The sequence below is a fragment of the Phyllopteryx taeniolatus genome, chromosome 7 (genome assembly GCF_024500385.1).
Source record: "Phyllopteryx taeniolatus isolate TA_2022b chromosome 7, UOR_Ptae_1.2, whole genome shotgun sequence".
Taxonomy (NCBI): Eukaryota; Metazoa; Chordata; class Actinopteri; order Syngnathiformes; family Syngnathidae; genus Phyllopteryx; species Phyllopteryx taeniolatus.
Window position 1 is genome coordinate 3,597,631 of NC_084508.1, and position 21,722 is coordinate 3,619,352.

General features: G+C 42.2%; 2 protein-coding genes across 2 annotated transcripts in view; both read right to left on the minus strand.

The window, feature by feature from the left end:
- Positions 1-484: 484 nt before the first annotated feature.
- LOC133480444 (retinoic acid-induced protein 2-like) lies at positions 485-4,940 on the minus strand. Its single transcript, XM_061778454.1, has 2 exons — positions 4,774-4,940; positions 485-3,257 (listed from the first exon to the last, which is right to left on the minus strand). Exon 2 carries the CDS (start codon positions 3,211-3,213, stop codon positions 1,795-1,797), a length of 1,419 nt encoding a protein of 472 aa, XP_061634438.1. The 5' UTR covers positions 3,214-3,257; positions 4,774-4,940; the 3' UTR covers positions 485-1,794.
- Positions 4,941-7,084: 2,144 nt separating this feature from the next.
- LOC133480853 (actin remodeling regulator NHS-like) overlaps positions 7,085-21,722 on the minus strand; it is a 57,045-nt gene continuing 42,407 nt past the window's right edge. Inside the window, 7 exon segments of the mRNA XM_061779524.1 lie at positions 7,085-10,908; positions 11,532-11,658; positions 12,548-13,098; positions 13,100-14,831; positions 15,791-15,925; positions 17,715-17,901; positions 20,997-21,059. Coding sequence (XP_061635508.1) covers positions 10,341-10,908; positions 11,532-11,658; positions 12,548-13,098; positions 13,100-14,831; positions 15,791-15,925; positions 17,715-17,901; positions 20,997-21,059 — 3,363 coding nt within the window. The 3' untranslated portion in view covers positions 7,085-10,340.

Consider the following 21,722-nt stretch of genomic DNA (forward strand, 5'->3'; position numbering starts at 1 on the left):
AAACGTTTACGCGGAGAAGTGCATTGTGTGGAGGCAAATGAACTCGAGCACAAAGCGCTTTTTGTTCTCGAACGCCTTCAAAGGCTGAGATGGACCTTTGTGTGCGTTTATGGCATCGCAATGGTCTTTCACACTGACACCTTTTCCCCCGTTACCGTGACTGTTCTATTGTTTTACCAACACAAAATGGAGGAGTGACCTAAGCTAAGTAATTTTCCACCTTAGAAGGCAGTATTAAGAGCCACTTTCACACTGCCTATGAATGCTGCCATTTCTGTGCCGATTTTCTGTGTTGCAAAAAATTCACCTCAACTTTATTGATAGTTTTTTTGTATTAAAAAAAAACAAAAAAAACACCACAGCGCTAACAAATTGCCGGATCTCTCTGTGAAAGTTTCAAAAATCCTTGTACAGCGCTTTCATCGAGAACATTCCACAAATAACTCAAGTTCTCAGCCAAAATGAAAGTGAACAAGTACACACATTGGGTGTAAAGAACTTTATTAAAAGAGTTTTCACACGCAAAGAATGCTTTGTGAAGACGTTTTTGTCGTGACTTTCGGTGTGTCCCGTCAGGCGTCGCCGCAGCGAGTCACTTTTTCCACACGCTGTATACATTTTTTATTTTACAAACAATAAATTAGCCAAGTTGTTTAGATCAAACACATACAAAAATGTACAGTATAAATAACAATAATAATAAATATGGAGCTCGTGCGAAAGGCTTTCATTTGTTCTTAAACAAAATCACAATTCAACAGGCACAAAACCCTGTCACCTTTTTTTTTTTTTAAAACTACTACCACAAAGTGCACTCGGGAAGTTAAACAAACGAACAGATAATTTAGCGTTACTGCTAATCCTAACGCTAATTGTAACACACACACGCACGCACACAGTTTAACAGCGTGGAATCAAATCAAAATGGCCTCGGGAATACGCAAACAAAATTGTGCTCAAAAATACACAAGACGTTTTTTTGTTGTTGTTGTTGTTGTTCATTGCAATGGTACACTTTTCCGTTAGGCTACAAAATGTACAACTTGTGTGTGTACTTGTAGGGATTAGTAAAAAAAAAAAATGCTGCCACACGCTAACAGTTCTTGTCAAATGGGCTTTCTCAAAGATCAAGGCGTAAATGATCCCGACCCGGTCAAATAGATCAGTGATTCCCAACCGATCATCGGGGATTTGCTGAGGGCAATTACCCAATTTCACTTCCTTGGTCTGGATTGGTTTTTTTTCTTCTGTGTCTTGGCTCAATAAAGGTTGGGAAACACTGAAATACACAACTCACGAAAAAGCTTTGAGTGGAAATTTCAGGATGAACCTAAAATGCACCATAACCTTTCCATGTCTTCTCGCAATGGCGAAGCTTCAGACCAAAGACCGGAAGAGTCTTGAGTCACAGAAAGGCATAGGTGTCAACATCCTTGGAAATGTTCACGGATGGAACACCTGTTGTGAATTTTTTACGTTGAGCATCTTGCAAGTTGTGCAAAAAAGATTCAACAGTTGGACGTGCATTCAAATGTTGACAAATATCAAATGAAGTAAAGGTTGTTTATAGTGCATTTTAGGTGAAGTCTGAAAGTTCGCCCCCAATATCCGGAAGGTTTTGTGAGTGTACGTGCGTTGGCTCAATCAAGGCCGGGAAACACTGAAATATATCCCGCGGTGCGGTTAATGTGGACGTAAGGCGTACGTAAAGAACAGAAAAAGCCCTTGAGCAAACCCTGCTTAAGTGTAACCAGTGTGTTCCAGTGATTGTTGCGCTCGTGGCGGGCTTGCCGTTCACTTCCTGGGAAAGAGCGCCGCCAGTCTCTGCTTCTTGATGGGCAGGAAGTGGATCTCCTGTGAGCCCACTTTCTTCAGCTTGATGGCTCGGTTTTTAGCGGGGACCTTCTTCAGGCCGTCGTCGGGACCGCGCTGGGACAGCGGCGGCGGGAGCGGCGGCACCCCGAAGAGCTGGGCCGGCATCCCCTGGCTCCCGTCTTGTTTGATGGAGAAGTTCTTAGTGGACACCCCCGAGAGGCCCTTGATCTTCCCGCACAGGATGGCCGGGATGGCGTCCTTCACCGAGACGATGACCTTGGCCGTCTGCGAGGTGCTGACGATCTCCAGGTTGGGCGTCCCCGGCCCCAGGGAAGCCGACCCCCCCGCCCCGCCGTCCAACATCCACTTGTGCTGCCGGCTGAACTCCAGAGACGCCAGACTACCCAGGATCTTAGAGTCCAGACTGGCGCTACGTTCCAGAGAGCGGCCGAGACCACGTGATGGGGCGCGGTGCTTCCGGGCGGCGGGCACCGACAAGTCCAGCACGCTGTCTTGCTGCTGTGGACTGAGGTACTCCTGTTTGGGTTCCACGGTACACGGTCCTCGCATGGACAGGTCCAGGACTTGAGGGGACGAGCTTTGCGGCACCGTGTCCAGATCTTGGAGAGTCTGAGTGCTTTTGGTTTCCGTGCGGACTGCTTTTGGCACGTTGGTCTTGGAGTCCTCCGTCTGGGGAACGGGGATGGGTAGCGGGATCGGCAGAGGAACCGGCAGCGGGATTATGACAGGGTACGGGACCAGGAGAGTGGCGGGAGGGACTAGCGGGGCCAGAGGGGACGAGTATGGGGGCGGAAAGAAGGGGGAGCCCGGGGAGTGGCAGGTGGCGGGACCGGTCTGGGACGGGAAAAGATCCTGCAGGATGGTGGCAAAGGCGGGATTCTGGAGGAGGGAGAGCAGGTTGAGGTCCTGCGGGGGTCCCGCCACCGACTTCTGCTCCACGAAGGACAACGGATTGGGACACAGGATGTTGTTCTGCGGGATTACGGCGGGATCCAAGACCAGCGGGAGGGAGACCTGGTTGGGGCTCGTCAGCAAGTAGGGCGCCGCCCCCATCGGGCCCAGCTGTGGCCCGGTGGCCGCCGCCATCTGGAGGTGGATGGGTAACATCAGCGGGTTCTCTCCCAAACACAGAGGGTGCAGGACGGTGGCGGCCATTTTGAGAGTCACGCCGCCCGGCGCGGCGCCGGCGTCCGCTCCCGCCGCTGACCCGGGCGTCTCCGCGAGGCTTCCCTTACTTAATCCCACCGCGCAGGACTCTCGGGTAGCAGACGGAATGACGCCGTGGTCCTCTTTCTCTGGGATTTCCGCTTCTCCTGCCACGTCGGAGCGGGACAAGTCATCGGACGCTTCCATAATTCCAAGGCTCCGATTCTTCATGCAGCGCTAGTGGCGACACCCGGGCATCGTCCCTCTAGGCAAACCTGAAACACAAAACCCATGAGGTCTTTCGGGGGTATCGCCTTCATCCGTGACGCGTTTCGCCTGTCAGGCTTCATCCATCCGGAGCGAGCGGAAGCTCCGATGACAGACGGGTCAATTATTTATTATTCTTTATCCTCTGCGAAACACGACTAATGTTACTGCGTTAATGTATTACACAGCACTTTCAAAAGTGCGTTTTAATTTGTTTACGTGTGTAAACACTCCTCGCGCCGTTGATGGAATGCAAGATGGCAGGCAGGAAGAAAACGACTGCAAGCGACTGTGAGTTCAAGGTAAACTGAGAAAAACACGGCGCGTCGAACGCATCGGTCGGAACGTGACGCGCTGACGGACAACAATGCAGGAGAACCAGGCGCTCCCGAGGAGACTGCATTTTATCCGAGGGGAGACTGTGGGCAGCCATAAAACCGGACGACAGCAAAGTGAGTGCGAATGGTTCTTTGTTTGTATGTGCCCTGCGATTGGCTGGCGACCAGTTCAGGGTGTGCCCCGCCTCCTGCCCGATGATGGCTGGGATGGGCGCCAGCCAGCACGCCCGCGACCCGAGTGAGGAAAATGGATGGATGGAATTTCATCGTAACTAAATTTATAAAGAGTAACACAATTTTAAAAGAATGAATTTTATATTTTTTTAACTTTTGTTTTTCATTTTATTTTTGATTATTTTAACATTTCATTACAAAAAAAACATTGAAATACACATTTGACCTTTTTATTTTTTTAAATAAGTTTTATTTAAATTAATGACCTATAACATTAGAAAATGTGATTTTTTTTTATTTTACCAAAATGAACTATTTTACATACACATTTGACCTTTTTATTTTTTGAACGTTAGTTTATCAATTGTCGATTAACATAATTAATTATAAATAGGAAAATATAAAAATGCGAATTATTTTATTATAGAAATACAGTAAATCACGACCACGTTTGATTAAAAATAAATTGGTGAACCATTTCACATCAAGATTCTACCGCATCCATTTAACAAGTCATTGGTAGATAAGTTGTAATTACTTCAATTATGCATCATAACGTTAAAAAATGAAAATAGTATTAGGATAATCAATTTGACATCCATCATTGACCTGACGTCCGAATTTTCTTTGCCCGTCAAAACGTCAGAGTCAAGACGGACGCAAAGGCGACGTTGGCGGTGACGCGCACGGCCAGAGGGCGCGTGACGGGGGCGCGCCTCGGTTGCCATAAGAACAGGAGACGAGTGACAGTTAGCCTGCTAGCTGCTAACTAGCCGTGTGCTAAACACAACCAAAAACGAACATAACGTCACGAGCCGACAGAAGCAATAAAAGGCCAAATATTCAAAAGAAAAGGACATTAAAAAAAGGAGCCGAGCCTGCGTCCTGATGTCTTCCTCTTCCTTCCTTCCTTCCTTCCTCCCTCCCTCCCTTCCTCCCTTCCTTCCTTCCTTCCTCCCTTCCTTCCCTTTAACGTCGTTCCATCAATGAAATGGAAATGGGACGTACTCACCTCACACGCAAGCGCGCACACGCACGGCAGCAGTTCGAGTTTCGAGCCCAGCCTGCGTGCTTCTTCAAGGCTCCACAAAATAGCACAAATACGCCGATCCCCCCCTCCCAAAATGAGCGATAAGGCTTATCTCGTCATTGCGGGGCTCTCTTCTCTTCACTGGCCAAGTGACGTCACGCCGGATTGCGTGCGCAATCTCCACACTGGCTCCTCCCCCACCGCCCCCCCACGCTCCATATAACCACTCAGGAACGTTTTCAAACAATTGACATGCTTGAATAGATTGAAATATACCTTGACTGGACAATAGTAACACCAAAAAAGAAAAGAAAAACGAAAGAATATCTTGGAATTTGTTGAAGTCGCTCGTGCACTTCAGTCGCTTTCTTCGCACGAGCGGCGACAGAATGCGCGTTCACGCAAGAGCTGATGTCGGCTGCAGCTCGCGCGCGCCCGCGCGCGCTTCCTCTTGGCTCATTCATCACAAATGGTCCTTTGCGCTTTCATCATTGGTGACGTCACAACCGCCAAGCAACAGGTCCACACTCACTTACAGATGTTACATTATGTTTTAGAATGTGCAGTATTGTATTTTTATTTTTTTTTATTACAAATGCATAAAAAGACGTGTGTGTCAATGCGTTTTCCCCCCTTGAAATTATGATTTCCCCCCCTCAAAATATCCATCTTTGATGAAAATATACGACTTTATATATTGTACTTTTTTCAAACGAAGCGTTGCGGTTATATTGGATATTTTCTTTCTTGAAAATATTTGACTTTTTTTCCCCAAAAATATTAAACTTTTTAGAAAAATATTCAACCTTTTTTTCCACCAAAATATTCATTTTTAACAAAACAAATTGTACACAAAACTGATCTTTTTTTTCTTTTTTTCCTAAAAATATTTTTCGGAAAAAACAAAAACAAAAACAACACTATTTTTGAAACATGGTCGTTTTCTTGATAATTTTTTGTGTGTGTCAAAAACAGATCTTTTCATAAAAATATATTAATTAAAAAAACCCTCAAAAACATGACTTTTCCCCCAAAAATATTCAGTTTTCCTTTTTCTGAAAAATATAACTCTTCTGTTCTCCGAGTATGCTACTTTTTCCTCACAAATATAAACAATTCTAAATTAAAAACAATGAAATGGTGGGGGGGGGTCGGTTAGGGAGACAGATGTGTGCGGGATCCCCCGGGGTCCCGATCAGTCGCCAGCAGCCTCAGGCTCTCCCCCCGGGGAGATGGAGACGGGGAGGGGGTGCTTATATTGTTCCTCCGAGGGGAGGTGCTTTAACGCACTATAATGAGGCCTGCACCTCCTCCACAAGACATTTGGTGCGGTTGAATCTCGTGGTGTGACCCTGCCCCCCACGCTGGGCTCTTTGGGCTACTTTAGTGGGGGAAAGCACGATTCTTTTCGTCGTCGTGGCATCCCATGAGAGCAAGTGTCAATACTGACATTTGGGCGAGGCCTCCGTGAAGACCTTTCATTTGAGACGCCACTCGATCGGCGCCCATTACGATTCAAATCGAACACTCGCAAGAAAGGAATTTCTGGAAAAATGTGCGGTGTTTTTCTTCCTTAGGAAATTTGGGACTTTTCCCTTGAAAATGTTTTTCGGCGAAATATATCGCTTTAAAAAAAAAAAAAAAAGAATTCAGCCTTTTTCGAGAAAATGTTGGACTTGTTTCCGTAACAACACACAACTTTTTGTTTGCAATGAAATATTGATTTTTTTGAAAATTTCGACTTTTATTTCAAAATAATTTTCACAAAAATAAAACTTTTGGTGTAAACAAAAATTTGACATTTTCCTCAAAAATGTACTTTTCCTTGAAAATATTTACCTTTTTTTTGGCAAAAATATCAGTTATTCCCCCTCCGAAATATACTTATTGCTATTATTGCCCCAATATCTCGAACTTGATTTTCTTCCAAAAAATATATATTAAAAAAAAATCTCTTTTTTTTTTTTAAAACTCAAAAGGTATATGAAAATGTATTAAACAAAATTTTAAAAACATTAAATTTTTATTCGGGTTTCTATCATATTTTTCTCATATAAAATATTCAACCTTTTTCTAAACTAGTTGGCTTTCTAAAAATAAAAAAATAAAAACCCCAAAATATTGAACTTTTTTCTTTTTTTTCCTCATAAAAAAAAATTTGTATTTTTTTCGCAAAAGCTCTATTTTTCCTAGAAAGTATTAGAGCTTTTCATCTGCTTTAGCTCTCGGTCTCCCCCTGGTGGTAACCAATTGAACTTGTGGTTTCACCAACATGTCACTGAACACAATGAGGTGATTTTCCAAGCAGTCACATTTATTTCTCCTTTTGTACACGTTTGCACTCCACCACGTTGTTTACAAACACAATAAATACAAGACAAATAGTTTGTCCACAACTCGGAAATGTACAACACTTTAAAGTCCATGTAAACCTTTTGTTTTCTTTTTTTTGTTTTTTGCGTGCACAATTCAACAAACGCTCATTTCTTTTCCACTTTTGTACAAAAACTACATCCATCCACGAGGTGGCGGTATCGTCCGAATCCCTCTTGCCGCTTTGTATGAGGAAAGCCAGCAAAAGACAAAGAAAGGTCACAAAAAAAATCACCTGATCAGTGCTAAAAAATAACAACCAAAGTTGGAATGACGTAAAATTCTTTGCGTACCCTGTTCACGTCTTCGCTACAACTACGTGTATTATATTTACAATAAAAGTTAGCGGAAGGAGGGGTTTTAAGGCCCAAGCAGAGATGGACCGTACGAATAAAGTTCATTTTCATTAGGATGACGCGATGTCACGTAGATCATTCTAGATTCGATTAATATTGCAATAAAACAATAGGCATCCGGATCGAAGAAATTCTCGCAGAAGAAGTGCGGAAGGAAGGGGCCTTGACCAACCTGCCTCGGACACGCCTGGCACTTACCAAAACCATTTACAAACACTCCCAAAAAACACACCAAGTCAACTAAACCCCACAACAACACTTTTCCTCGATTATCATCATGAAAAACGTTTGACCTGCTAAGCATCATTTCAGCACTTTTTTCTACTTGCGCTCTTGCCGTCACGGTTCGTCGACTTTGTTTTTCTCCTTCGCCGAAACCACGTTTCCAAATCTCACCGTGTTGAAAATATCTCGCGAGTGCTCCTGGCCAAACTCGCCGACTTGTTATGTATTCACGGAATACATACGCTGATTATTTTTGGGTTGTCTGGACACTGCAAAGGAGAATTTACAGAGATCAAGTAAGGAGAAAAACAGTTATGCGACAAGATTCAAGTCAGAAAGTCAGATTTTCGAGATTAAAGTCAGGAAAAAAAAAAAAGTCATTTAATTCGAGTTAAAAGTTGTATTTTTAGAGAATTTTCTATCTATTTTTTGAGGGGGAAAAAAGTCTTGATATTTTCAAGAAACAAGTCTTATTTATTTAAAAAAATACGTTGAATATTATTTGGAAGAAAATATTTTAGGAGGCACAAAAAAAATCTAGTTTTAGGACAATTTTCTTTTCTTTACCAAAAATGTAGATTTTCAGAAAAAGGCAGATATTTTCAGGCAATTTTTTTATTTTGTATTTTTTGAGGGGCAAAAAAACGACATTCTTTTTGACGAATACGAGTAATATTTTCCTAATTTTATTTAAAATATATATATATTTTTTACAATGTTGATAAAAAAAAAACCTTCAAGAAAAATATATGTTTTCTTTAAATTTCATTTTTGGGATTTCATAATTTTACAACAATTCTTTTTGATTTTTGAGGGAAGTCAGATAATATCTAGAAAAAAAACATTCCCAAGAGAGAAATGTGTAATCTTGTGAGAATAAAGATGAAATTTAGCATGCAAACATACAACTTTTTTAGAAGGAAAAACAGTGTATAATATTTGAGAAAAAAGTTGGATATTTTTCTAGAATGAAGGAGCAATCTTATAAAAATTAAGTCATTATTTTCTAGAAAATAATCATATTTGTGATGGCAAAGTCATATTATTTATTAAACTGAATTTACAAAATTATTCTCAAAATATTGAACTTTCCAAATGATAGAAATTTTTTTTTTTACCTTGAAATATGTTTTAAAATGACATTTTCTTCTCTCTCAAAAATATTGATTATCTTTGGACAATTATGACTTTTTTTTATGACAATATATCCTTGAAAATAACCATGTCTTTTTATTTGTGGAAAATATCTGTTCTGACACTAGTTTTCCTCTAGTTAGATTACAACTTTAATTTTGAAAATATATACAGTTTTTATCTCTAAAATACCAAGTTGGGTATTTAAAAAAAAAAAAAAAAAGTTTGCTTGTTGTTTTTCTCCAGAAAAACAACATAGTTATCTGTTGTGGAAAGTTTTGTACCCTGCAGCATGGAAACAAGACGCGTGCGCCACTTGTCGGAAAAGGAAAAGGAAAAAAAAGACGATGGCTCGTCATCGGATAAATACATTATGGACCAAGTCAAATATTTTTGGGCATAAAAGAGGGTTTTTTTCAGAAAAAAAATACTATTTTTTTTTTACAAGAAAATAAACATTTTATGGTCAAAGTATACAACCGTTTGTCTTGAAAATATTTCACTTTTTCACGTCATGTATTTTCTACATGTTTTAAATCAGAAAAGGGAGCATTTTCTTGAAAAAAAAAAACAATTTCATGAAAATATACACCAATAAAACCTTTTCACGTGAATACATTTAATTTAAAAAACACTTTTTTTTTTCTTGAAAATATTCATCTTTTTTATTTTAAAATAATTCAACCTTTTTCTGAGAAAATGCAACTTTTCTTCCTGAAAATATTCAAAAATGTTTCTTGAAAATATCCAAATTCTTGCTCAAAAATATCCAACTTGAAAATATACACTTTTTACGTGACTATTTGAGGGAAAATATTCAACTTTGAGGAAAATACCCTTTTTGCCCCAAAAAAATAACTTTTTTTCCCCCCCCTAAAAATATAACTTTCTTTCTTAAAAAGACTTGGGGTTAAAAATACACAAGCCATTTTTTTATCATGTAAAAAAATGTTTTTTTTTCACCTCTAAAATGGACTATTTCATAAAAACAAAACAAAAAAAATCTGCCTTCCCCCGAAATTTGACTTTTCGTTTTTGTTAAAAATGTCACTCTTTGCTGGAAAATATGCACATTTTTCTATAAACAATTATGAACAATTATTATTATCATTATTATTTGAAATTATTTAAAACTATTCGTTTTCATTGTTCAAAATATTATTTTCTTTCCTGGAAAATATACATTTTTTTCTGTAAACAATTTTGATGAATTATTATTATTATCATTATTATTTCAAATTATTAAAAAGTATTTGTTTTTATTATTAAAAAAATATATTTTTTTTCCCGGAAAATATATTTTTGTTTTTATCAATTTGTTGTTTTCAAAACAACAAAATAGTTGTGATGTTCGGGACACGCCGGGAGCGCCGGCAAAAATCCAGCGAAGTGAGAGCAGAACGTTTGTTCGAGCGTGCAAAGGAGACGACGGCGCGAAGGAAGAAGAAGAGCGGGTTTCCGTCAGGCGAAACCCGGGCGCGCCGCCGGCTCGTCGTCGTGGGGGCTGCCGTCCGAGTTCTCGGCCTCGCCCTCGGAGATGGCCTGCATGGGCGCCGAGTAGAAGCGTGCGCGCGCGGCGTAGCGGCTGCTGTTGGCGGGCGGCGGGATCCTGGCGCGGCCCGTCCTGGACGAGCACGGCGAGGCCGAGGCTTTCGGCGAGGAGCCCTCGGACGCCTCTGCCGCTTCCGCCGCCGCCTCCTCGCCAGCCGGTTGACCTTTGGGGGTCACGGGGCTCTTGAGGATCTCGGCGGCCGACATGCGGTAGCCGGATTCGGAGCGGCTGCCCTTCTTCAGCAGCAGCAGCTTGAACTCCTCGTTGGAGGTGCTGGACTTCTTGACGTTCCTGAAGATGGGGCCGGGGGCCCTCTGCGGGCCCGAGGGCGACGCCCCCGACGGCGACGCGGCGGGACCCGGGGAGCGGGCGGCGCCGGGCGACGGGGGCGCAGGCGCCGGGCTGCCGGAAGACGACGGACCGTTCCTCGTGGACAGCTCGCCCGAGTCCTTCCTGCCCAACACTTTCCTCTTCGACCTGAACGGAAAAACACGGCCAGTCAGACGTATGATGTGGTATGCTTTGGATTACTCACGCAGAAGGAAAGACAAAGAGATTCAAGACCCATCGCAGATATTCTTCCGCGGTTTACAAGAATGAAGTCCTCGTAGGTGTTCAGGGAAAAATGGAAAAAAACAATACAATACAAATATGCTTCTCTCCAAAGGAAATCTTTTTTTTCTCTCCAAAGGAAATAATTTTTTCCTCATACAGCTAAGAATTTATTTTAGAAAATAAAATTTTTCTGGAATTCTTTTTAACTAATTTGAAAAAAATACTTATAATTTCCTTGAAAATATGAAAGCATTTGCTTGAAAATGTTCAACTTTATGTCTTTAAAAAAAAAAAAAAAAATCTACTTTTATCTGGAAAATATGACATTTTTTCCCCCCTCCCGATCAGATTCTCATTCATCGGGAACTTTTCGTTCTCAGGGCATCGAATCCGTTTGCGATCGATTTAATGCTCCGAGAATCTCCTAACCTAATTGGACAACAGCATTCCGCGAAGATTGCAAACTTCATCTCGCATCGTAAATATTTGTATTTGTTTCATCGGCAGCTGGATGTTGAGCTTCTGGGACTCGTCGCCGTGCCGACCTGTGGATCATGGCGAAGAGGTCGTCCGTGGTTCGACTTTTGGCGGGCGACGGGAAGACGCCGTCGTCCTCCGCGTGCGACTCGTCGTCCGGCCGCGACATCGCCGAATCGCTCGCCGCTGTCGAGTCTGCCCGAACACATTTGAATATTTCAGCGAGAAAACGTACACAACACTCAAAATACACTTTTGGGGGGGAAATATTAAAAAAATATATTTTCAAAGACAATCACAAATTTTAGAGAAATTAATAGAGAAATCTATTTTGGACCAAAATGTGTATATTTTCCAGAAATCGGCAGGAAAATATTCACCCAACCAAAAGTTTGACAGTTTTGAGATAAACTGTTGTATATTTGGGGAAAAAAGAAGCATATTTAAAAAAACATTTTTCAGAAATAAAGTAGTACATATTCAAAGTAAATACATATTTTTTGAGGAAAAAGTAGTATTTTAGATTATTAGTATAATTTTCAAGGGAAGTAGTAGTAGTACATTTATGAAAAAAATAATTGAGTAATAAAATTGCATATTTTGTCAATACATTTTGTAAATATTTTTGAGCAAAAAGTAGTATATATTTTTAAAAACATTTATTTTTCTGAAAAAAAGTACGACATTTTTGAAAAAATATATTTGTGAGTCATAAAATAGCCAATTTCAAAACTATTTTTTTTTTAGTTTTTTTGCTTTCGATAGATTTTTTAAATATTTTCGGAAAAAAAAAAAAATTCAGATAGAAAGTTGTACCTTTTCAAGAAAACATTTATATATTTTGGACATAAAAATGTATATTATATATAAAAAAAAAAAAAAAGCGTTTAATATTTGAGATAAAGTTATATGGTTTGTGGTTAAAAAGTGGTGAAAAAAGAAGAAAAGCGAGTCATGAAGATTTTGATTCCAAATTGTATATTTTGGAAATGTTTTGTATTTATCGACCAAAAACTTTCTTCCCGTAAGATTTGGGCCTTTTATTTTGGGCGGTCGCCGCGAGCCCGCAAGACTTTGGCCGTACCTTTGCTCGGGTTCTCCTCGGCGGCAGAGTCTTCTTCCTCGTTTCCCGCCGGATTCCCCGCCGAGTCCGAGTCTCGGTTTCCGTCATCGCTTCCCGGACTGGCGACGGGCGTTTGTTCCAGACTCGGCGCGGAGGCACAGAGATCTTCATCAGGCGGCGGGAAAGAACACTCGGCGTCCTTTTGCGCCTCCTCGTCCGGCGGCGGCGACGACGATTCCGCGGTCAACTCGCCGTCGACGAGCTCGTCGTCGGACGAGACCGCCGGCCGGAGATCGGCCGAACGTGGACTCTTAAGTTCTAACGGCGCTCGGGTGCCGAACGCGGCGGCGGAAGGGCCGCCGTCATCGGGACCGGGGTCAGGTTCCTTGCGGGTGGATCGCAGCCGGACGGCGTGCAGCGCGGCGGGGGCGACGCTCAGGGAAGGTCCGTTCGGCGACTCGGTTATTGGCTGGTGATTTTGGATCGCCGTCCGGTCGTCACCGACGCGGCGAAAGGCACTTAAATCCGTGGGGGTCGAGGGCACGACGGGCAACTCCGCGTCCGTCCGGCTTGGAAGCGAGCGACGACTTCCTCTCCGGTACTTTGGGTTTCCGCTTAGCGCTGGACGGCGATAGCGGGCCGGGGAAGAAGGCGGCGGGGAAGGCGGAGGTGGGGGTCTCGGACTGGCTGGAGTACCCGCTGGAGGGGCTGGCGAGGCCCGCCAGCTTGAAGTCGCCCTCGGCGGGCGTCAGCGAGGGGGTGGTGGCCCCGGAGCCCGACCGGGACGCCTGCGACTCGGAGCTGTCCTGCCATTTGACGCACTCCGCCACCGTGGTGCCGGTGGCCGTGCTGGAGTTGGACAAAGACCGGTACGGGTCGCTGGATTTCAAGTCGTGCAGGAGCCACAGGTCGGCGTAGTCGGCCTGGACGACGCCCTCGTCTTTGAAGGAATGCGCGTCCGTGGAGCTGAAGACGCCCGAGTAGGGCAGCTCCGAAGATCCCTCCGCCCCCCACGCGCCCGGGAGCTCTTCGGCGATGTGGCCCGACGAGCTGGACCAAAGCGGCTGCGGGTTTTTCTCCCGGAAGAGCGGAAACTTCGGTTCCTCGTTGCGTATCGTCCGGAGCGACGAGCTGCGCCTGGGCGGACACGGTTTGGCCTTGGGCTTCCTCAAAGACAGGCAGCGTGGCCCCAGAGTCACGTGGTCCGAGTAGAAGTACGTGAAGCTCCTGCTGCCTTTCAGCCCGCAGTCAAAGTGCATGGAAGTGTAGTAGCCTTCTGTGTCCTCCGAGTAGTGAGACGCCGTGTCGGCTTTCTCCGACGGCGGCTTGTCGGAGAAGCTGCTCTCGCACGTGGCCGTGCTGGCGAAGCTCGGGCAGCCCAGACTGCTCTCCGCCTCCCTGTTGGACTCGGGGCTGAGGTCCCGAGGCCGACGAGGGGGGTCCGGGCGCGAGTAGTTCCACTCGCCCTCCCCGGGAGCGCCCGCTTCCTCTAAGATGTCCATGGCCGTGGAGGAGAAGGAGCCCGCCCTCTGGGTCCTGAGCCCGGCGTAAGGATCCGGCGTGAAGCCGGGGCGGTCGTCGCCGGGGTGGGCGGCGGCGTTCAGGGAGAGCTCCGAGTCGCAGCGAGCCAGCGGAGAGGTACCCGGGGCGAGGGTCTCCGAGGTCTGCGAGGGGCACGCGGAGCTGCTGCCGCTCCAGTTGCCGCTGGAGGACTGGTGGTCGTCCTTGTGGTCCACGGGCCCCCCCAAAACGCCGGCGGCCGACACCGAGTGCGCGGGACTGCCGAAGGTGTCGGAGCCGGACGACACGTCGCGGCTGCCCGCGTGGGCCGCGCGGGGCGGCCGCGAGCGGGCCCTCTCCGCCCGGCCCCGCTCCGGCGTCGTCGAAAGCTGCTCCGACCCGGCCCGCTCGTCGGCGCTTTCCTCCTCGTCCTTCAGAATTAACTCCTCCTCGCCGTTGAAAGGGGAAAGCTCCGCCTCGTCCTCGTCCTCGTCCGCCCTCGCCCGGCTGCCGTCTCGGGGGAGACTTCGGGTCCGCAGCCGGGCGGCGAACGCGTCGTCGGGGACGTCCCGCAGGGCCGCGATGTCGCCCGCCGACCGAGAGAAGCACAGCGCCGCCCCCTGGTGGCCGCGCTGCGCCCGGATTCTCCTGCGGGAAGGCGCCCCCGAGATCAGGAAGTCCTCGGTCTGGCAACCCGAGTCTCTGGTGACCAGATGATTCGCCAGATCCTCGTCGGACGGGCTGACGTCCGAGCCGGCGTGGACCGTCACGCCGCGTTCTCGGGAGCCGGGGGAGTCGTCCGAGTCTGCTGGGACAAACGATTACGCCATTAAAGTCCAAAAGGTGCTGGGCGGCAGGGAAGACATCTTTTCCATGAAATATGGAAACGAACATTCGATTCAAAGTTGAGAATATTAAAAATTTTTTCATTTGAAAACATAAACAATGACAAACTGTTGCATTTTATTCATAAGTAGTAATAAAGCATACAAAATAAAACGATTCAAAATCTTATTCAAATGTTGTGATTATGACATTTTGAAAAATATAAAAGCTTCACATCTTTTAAAAACCCAATTAATTAAAAAACTAATGTTTGATAATAATATCAGGTATTAATAAATAATAACATCAATAAAAAGAAAAAACTATGTTGAAATTAATTCATTTTAAAAAAATTTGTTGCACAATAATGGAAAATACGATATTAATAACCAATAATACTGTAGAATGGATAAATAAAACCAATTCAAACCTTTTACATTTTTTAAATATAAAACAAGATATTCATAAATATTAATAAAAAAGAAAAGAAAAAGGAAAATACATTTTTGAAACCAATTAATAAAACATTGTTTTACAATATAAAATAAAAATAGAAATTTGTATAAAAAAAAAAAAGGAAGTACAAAGTTTCTAAAATATTTACTGTTTTATAATAATACAAATACGCAAGGTATTAATCATTTTTAATAAAATAAAATAACATAATCAAAAAGAAAGTACATTCTAAAACAAATGAATGAAAAATATGTTTTATGATCATACAAAATAAGTAAGATTTTAATCTTAATAAAATAAATAAAAAATACAATATTTTTCAGAACTACAAATCTAATTTCAATTTCAATAAAACAAATCGAAATAAAGCCATCCAAAATAAATGAATGAAATGAAAAATAATAAAAGGTCAATCCAAATGAACAAAAGAAAAAGGTCTGGCACCAAACGGGAGTTGGCGGTCCCGCGACGGAGTCGACGTACCTAAGGCGAAGTCGCGCAGCTGCCCGGGAACGCCGGCCACCGTCCGGCGCCGCCGCAGCTTCCTCCTGCGCTGGAGCAACGACTGCGAGTGGACCAGCGAGCGCCGCGCGCCCGCGTCTCTGTCGAAGTCCGCGCCTGCAAAACCACAAGCGGGGAGGAGGAGGGAGGAAGAAGAGGAGGGGGGAGATGCGTGCGAGGGAAGGGGGGGGGGGGGGGGCGTCATCAATTACATAAAGAGCATCAACAACTATCAAAAGGAATTTGTCTTTTTTTTTTTTTTTTTTTTTAAACATTTCCAAAAATATATGAACGGAATATTAAAAATGAACACAAAAATGGGATAGAAAATAAAGGCATATAATTATTTTTTAAGACCTTATGATAAGTGCTATCATTTAGAAAAATAGTTATGATACTATCACAATTTAAAGAAGACGTGATTAAAAAATGAACACAAAAGTGAATTAAAAACATAAACGCGTATAGTCAATTTTTAAATATGGTATATTATCATCATTAAATATATTATTAGAAGATTTTTTTAAATATATAAAAAAACATCGCAGGTTTTATGTACTGTATATAAAATAAGTCATGAATAATTTTAAATAAAAAAACAAATACATAAAAGGCAAACTTTTTAAAATTACATTAAATAATAAATATCAAGAAGCATCAAAAAATGTAAACTACATTAGAAAACAATACTTAATGTCTAAAATAAAAATATTGAATAACATGTTTTATGAAAATACGTAAACATAAGTACATTATTATTATGAAGTAATAAATGAATAAATAAATAACAAAACTAACACAAAATAATAAAATAAAACAAACAACAAACAAAATAAATAAAAGAAAAAGGTCAATATATGATGCTTCAAACAGTGTTTTTTTTTTTTTTTTAAATTTACAATCAAAATATGAAATGTCAAACTAAATAATATATATTGAATCATAAAAAAAAAGTGATGATTGATGTTTTCTTACTTAGAAATGCATTGAATAATGAAAGAAAATAACTGTTATAAAATAGCTCAACGTGTCATTGTGAGGAAGAAGGAAGTCGTCCGCGTTTTTTGACCGCCACAAAAGTCGACGACTTCTCTGTCGTTTTGGGCGCTTTCCCCCGCCGGTCGCGACGGGTGTCATGTGACCGGGCGCCACGGCGACAGGCCCGCTTCGCTCACGATGTGGATTCTTTCAGGCCGGCGCGGCGGCGCCGCCGTTTGGACGCAACCAATTGGCATTCGTGTCACGCCGACACGAAAGCCGCGTCTAGCGCACTTCACCCCGGGAGTGTTTTTGCTTGGTTTCGTTTGAGGGGAGACTTTTACAGACAGCGCATTGTGCAGTCGTGCAGCCCGCGCGGCACAATTCCGATGAGATCGAACTGCCGGAATCGTCGCGGGACTGTTCGCGGACACGCGCCAAACTTTCTTCAAGTGCTAAACTGAAAACATTTGCCACAAAAGCTTAGCTTTACACCAAAATGGCTGACTTACGAGTCCACCAAACGTCAACTTGATTGGCGAAAATGTTTTTTTTTCGAGCCGATTTACGATTTCGTTTCGTGCTTCACGGCGAGTCATCAAACTCGGCCGCCATGTTCACGTCAACACGCAATGGGCGAAGAAATGTAGCGTTATCGATCCGTCCGGCGCGCCAAGATTCAATTTCGTAGCCATCGGACAAAATCTCTTGGGCAATTGAAAACGGAAAAAAATCAATTCGAAAATGGCCGATTCAAAGCAAAATGGCCGACTTCCTGTGTCTTCCCAGGCGTAGCTTCTTGAGCCTTTGTTTTGTGGGGGTCGCCACGAGAGATTTGCCTAGCAAATTTCACGTGGCTAAGCGAACTGGGCACCGGGGGGGCTGAATTCAGAAAAAGAAAAAGCAGAAAGATGCGAAGAAACTTTACCGGTGACGTTAATGGCGATGACGCAGGAGGAGACGACCCGCGAGTCGCATTTCATTCTCTCCTCGGGCGTCGGCAGCGGCAGCGCTCGCGACCAGTTGGTCTGCTTGTCCAAGGTGGTCGGCGTGTTGGGGACGGGGAGCGCTTTCCGGCGCTGACCGGGGGACGCCGACGACGCCGAGGACGCCGCCTGCGAACAGACGGACACGTGCGCCTGTCAATCCAATTGGGCGAATTTAAGTTTTGTAAACGGCGAGCGTGCCTGACAGACAAATGCAAAGTATCAGAAACACGAGCGGCAAAGTGGAAGCTCCAAAGTCCAACTGCCCCCGAAGTAGCACCGTCGTTTCTTTTCCTGGCTCGTCGTGCGATGCCGCAAAACTATGCTCAAATCTTGCGCGGAAAATACCCAAATCATCGGAGAAAAGCCCACTAATGTTTGACAATACTAGATGGGAAACAAACAAATATTTGCATTTTTTCAGAAAAAATGCGTAAATATTAGGACAAAAGAAAAAAATATAAGATGAACAATAAATTTTCAAATTACACAAAAATATGAAAAGAAAAACCAAAAATAGGACAAAAAAAACACAAAAACTTTCAAAGAAAAATACACATTTTTAATTGTTAAAATGATTCGATAAAAGTACTAAAGTATTATTTCAAAAATGACAAAAACAATGCGAAAATAGATGTATAAATGAAAAAAAAATTTGAACGAAAATACATATTTTTGAGTTGAAAACGTAAAAATCGATCAGATTATTTTAAACATTACACAAAAAGTGTAAACATGGAAAATGAAAAACAAAAAAATATATATTTTTTAACAGTTCAAAATCTGAGATGAAAATAGAAATTAATAAAACAAATAAAAAAAGAAATATTAGATAAAAATAGACTATTCTAATAGATAAGATGCTACAAAGAATCTTAAAAAATACACAACAATGTAAAAATATGAAATGAAAAACCCAAAAATAGGACAAAAAGCAAAAATATTCGATGAAAAATACACATTTTTAATAGTTAAAATTATTCAATAAAAGTACTAAAATATTATTTAAAAATGACAAAAACAATGTAAAAATAGATGTATGAATGAAAATAAAGATGTGGGAAATTAGAAAAATATTAGAAAGAAAATACATATTTTTGAGTTGAAAACGTAAAAATTGCTAAGAAAATTATTTTAAAAATTATACAAAAAGTGTAAACATGGAAAATGACAACAAAAAAAAAGATATTTTTTAACGGTTCAAAGTATGAGATGAAAATAGAAAGTAATAAAACAAATAATATGAGAATAAAATATAAAGATAGATGGAATATAAGTATTTTTTCATATATTACATAAAATACAAAAATAAGTTACGAAAAATACTAAATGAAAAACAAAAAATATGGAAAAAAAAAAAAGAAATCGTCTAAACGCTCCACCTTTGTCACGCGTCACGTTAAGAACGACTCCATTCGTCGTCTTTACAACTTCCGAATGTTCAAATGGTTCCGCCCTGAAACCGAGTCGTTCACTTGTCGCGATTCGCTACGGCAGAAAATCGCCTCCTCGTAAAGCGAAACAATTCGAATTCGTCGGCAATGTGGGACCGCCGAGCTTTCGCGCGCGGGAAGTTCAACACGAGGGGAGCGAGACGTCCCGCCTCGCCGACACGCTAACAACACGTGACGCGCGCTCATTTGTCGCGGCGACACGCGGCTGCGGAATGTCTTCGTCACGCTCCCGTCTGCGCGCCTCGGGCCCACGGAAAGTTCAAGAAAAAAAAGACAAAAACCTTAGAAAAATAATAAAAACATATTACATGAAAAATAAAGAAAAAAGTATTCAAAATATACTATAATATAAATATATTATTAAGATATACAAATAAAAATATTAGAAAATAATACAAAATCTTTAACAAAAAGATTATGGCAGACCAAAAATACACATATATCTGAATAATAAACTTCGGAAAAAGTATTCGAAAAATCATTCTTTTAAAATTGATAACAGATACATTAATATTAGGAAACGGTTTTGTTAGACGAAAGGAAAAATATACAAATATTGGAAGGAAATAAAAAAACAGAAACGAAGACAAAATGTTAAACAAAAAAGATGACAATCTTAGAAAGAGAATATTTGAAATTCTGTAAAATTAATACATTTTAGGTGAAAAAATAGAAAATAATAAAACGTGTTATACAAAACAATGTGGTTTCTTTTCACAGATAAAAAGTATCCAAAATGTAAAACAATTATTTAAAAAAAATAACACAATATTTGACAAATATTAAACTATGTATTTGAAAAAAACTTAAAACATGAGGAAAAAAAACAAATATAGAACCAAATTGAAAAATATTGGACTGAAATACAAAAATATAAATGTTGGAAGAAAATGAAAATGACAAGCAAAAAATATTAGAAAATATTTATTTTTAATATTACAAAACAAAAAAGAAAATGAACCAAATTAGATACAAATGATTTGATACAACTATTAGAAAACGAATAAAAAAAAAATAGAGCAATAATATTGGATGAAAATTTGCGTCTCGGCAATTTGTCAGTCTGGCGCCGAGCGAGTCCGGCCGCCTCCGAGGCTTCTGCGCTCATTTGAGTGCTTTTCGAGCTCTTACCTTGAGATTCTGGCACAGAGCGAAAGCGGGGAGGGTCGCATTCCGTGGGGACAAAGCAGTTCCCGCTTCCTCCCGCCGCCCACCCGCATTTAAACACATTTAAAAGCTCTGCAGCTTTTGTGCCCGGCCTTCCCCCCCTCCAAAACTACTCGCGCAACAAAAGATCTCCTTGGAGACCTCTCCCCGCTGGCAAAAGAGGGAGCGACTGCGGCCAAATGGAGGACGTGTAAAAAAGAAAACGAAGAAGAAGAAGAAGCGACAGCAAAGAGAGGACAGGAAGTCGGCGTGATGCGTTCGTGTGCCACAAGACAGCTGGAGTTCGGAGCGACGGATTGATTAGTCGCATGTAAGACTTTCCAAAACTGCACTCATGCAATCAAACGCACACGACACCCAGCCCCCCCACACCCCTGCGAGCCCCCTTCAAAACTCGTGCAACATTCGCCACACTTCCTTGCTAGCTCGCGATCTATCCATCCATCCGTCTGTCTATCTATCTAAAGAACTGGTCTGGCTCTTCAACTGGTTTTGAAGGGGTGGGGGGTGTTTTGAGGAGGATGAGGAAGAGTTATAGAAAGAAGTGAGGGACAGCGAGGAAGACGTGCGAGAGGTGGAGAAGATGGTGGAGGTCTGCGGTACCTTTCTGTTCCAGGGAGAGAAGTGGCAACATTCGGTGGGGGAGGGCGGGCGGGAGCTTGGGAACTGAATTCAACAACAACAACAACAACAACAACAACAACAAAAAGGTACACACGCACACACACAAACAAACAACACAATGAAGACAATGAACATGTATGACAACACACACAGATAAAAGGTGACAACACAGAGGAACCTTGTTGGACTTGAGTCATTATTTTGTGTATTCTCTTTCTTTTCAGCTAAAGTCAGTTTGTGTCGTTGCTATCAAATATCTGTTTTGTTTATCTTTGCGTAACCCTTCAAATTCAAATGTGTTCGCGCAGTGCGAAGGTTGCAAGAAAACCTCAAACAGGGCATTTTCATTGCGACAAAACCAATTTAATAATAATGAAATAATTTCTCGTGTATAATGCGCACCTGCAAAGTTGACTTGAAAATTCTGGAAAACCCTTCTACCTATGTATAATGCATTTTTACGATGCATGATTTTGCTACGACCCATATGATCAAAACATGAAGTATTATCTGTATTTTGTTAGTTTTTCAACGAATTATTCTGAAGTTAAGCGCTTTATTTACACGTAATACTTTCTCTTTATTTACTTGCTCTTATTTTGAAATTCACAGCCCTACTTTTGTTTAGTAAATGAGAAAACACACAGTTGTGCTCATATGTTCGATTACCCAGGCAGAATTTGTAAGGTATGTACAATTCTTTAA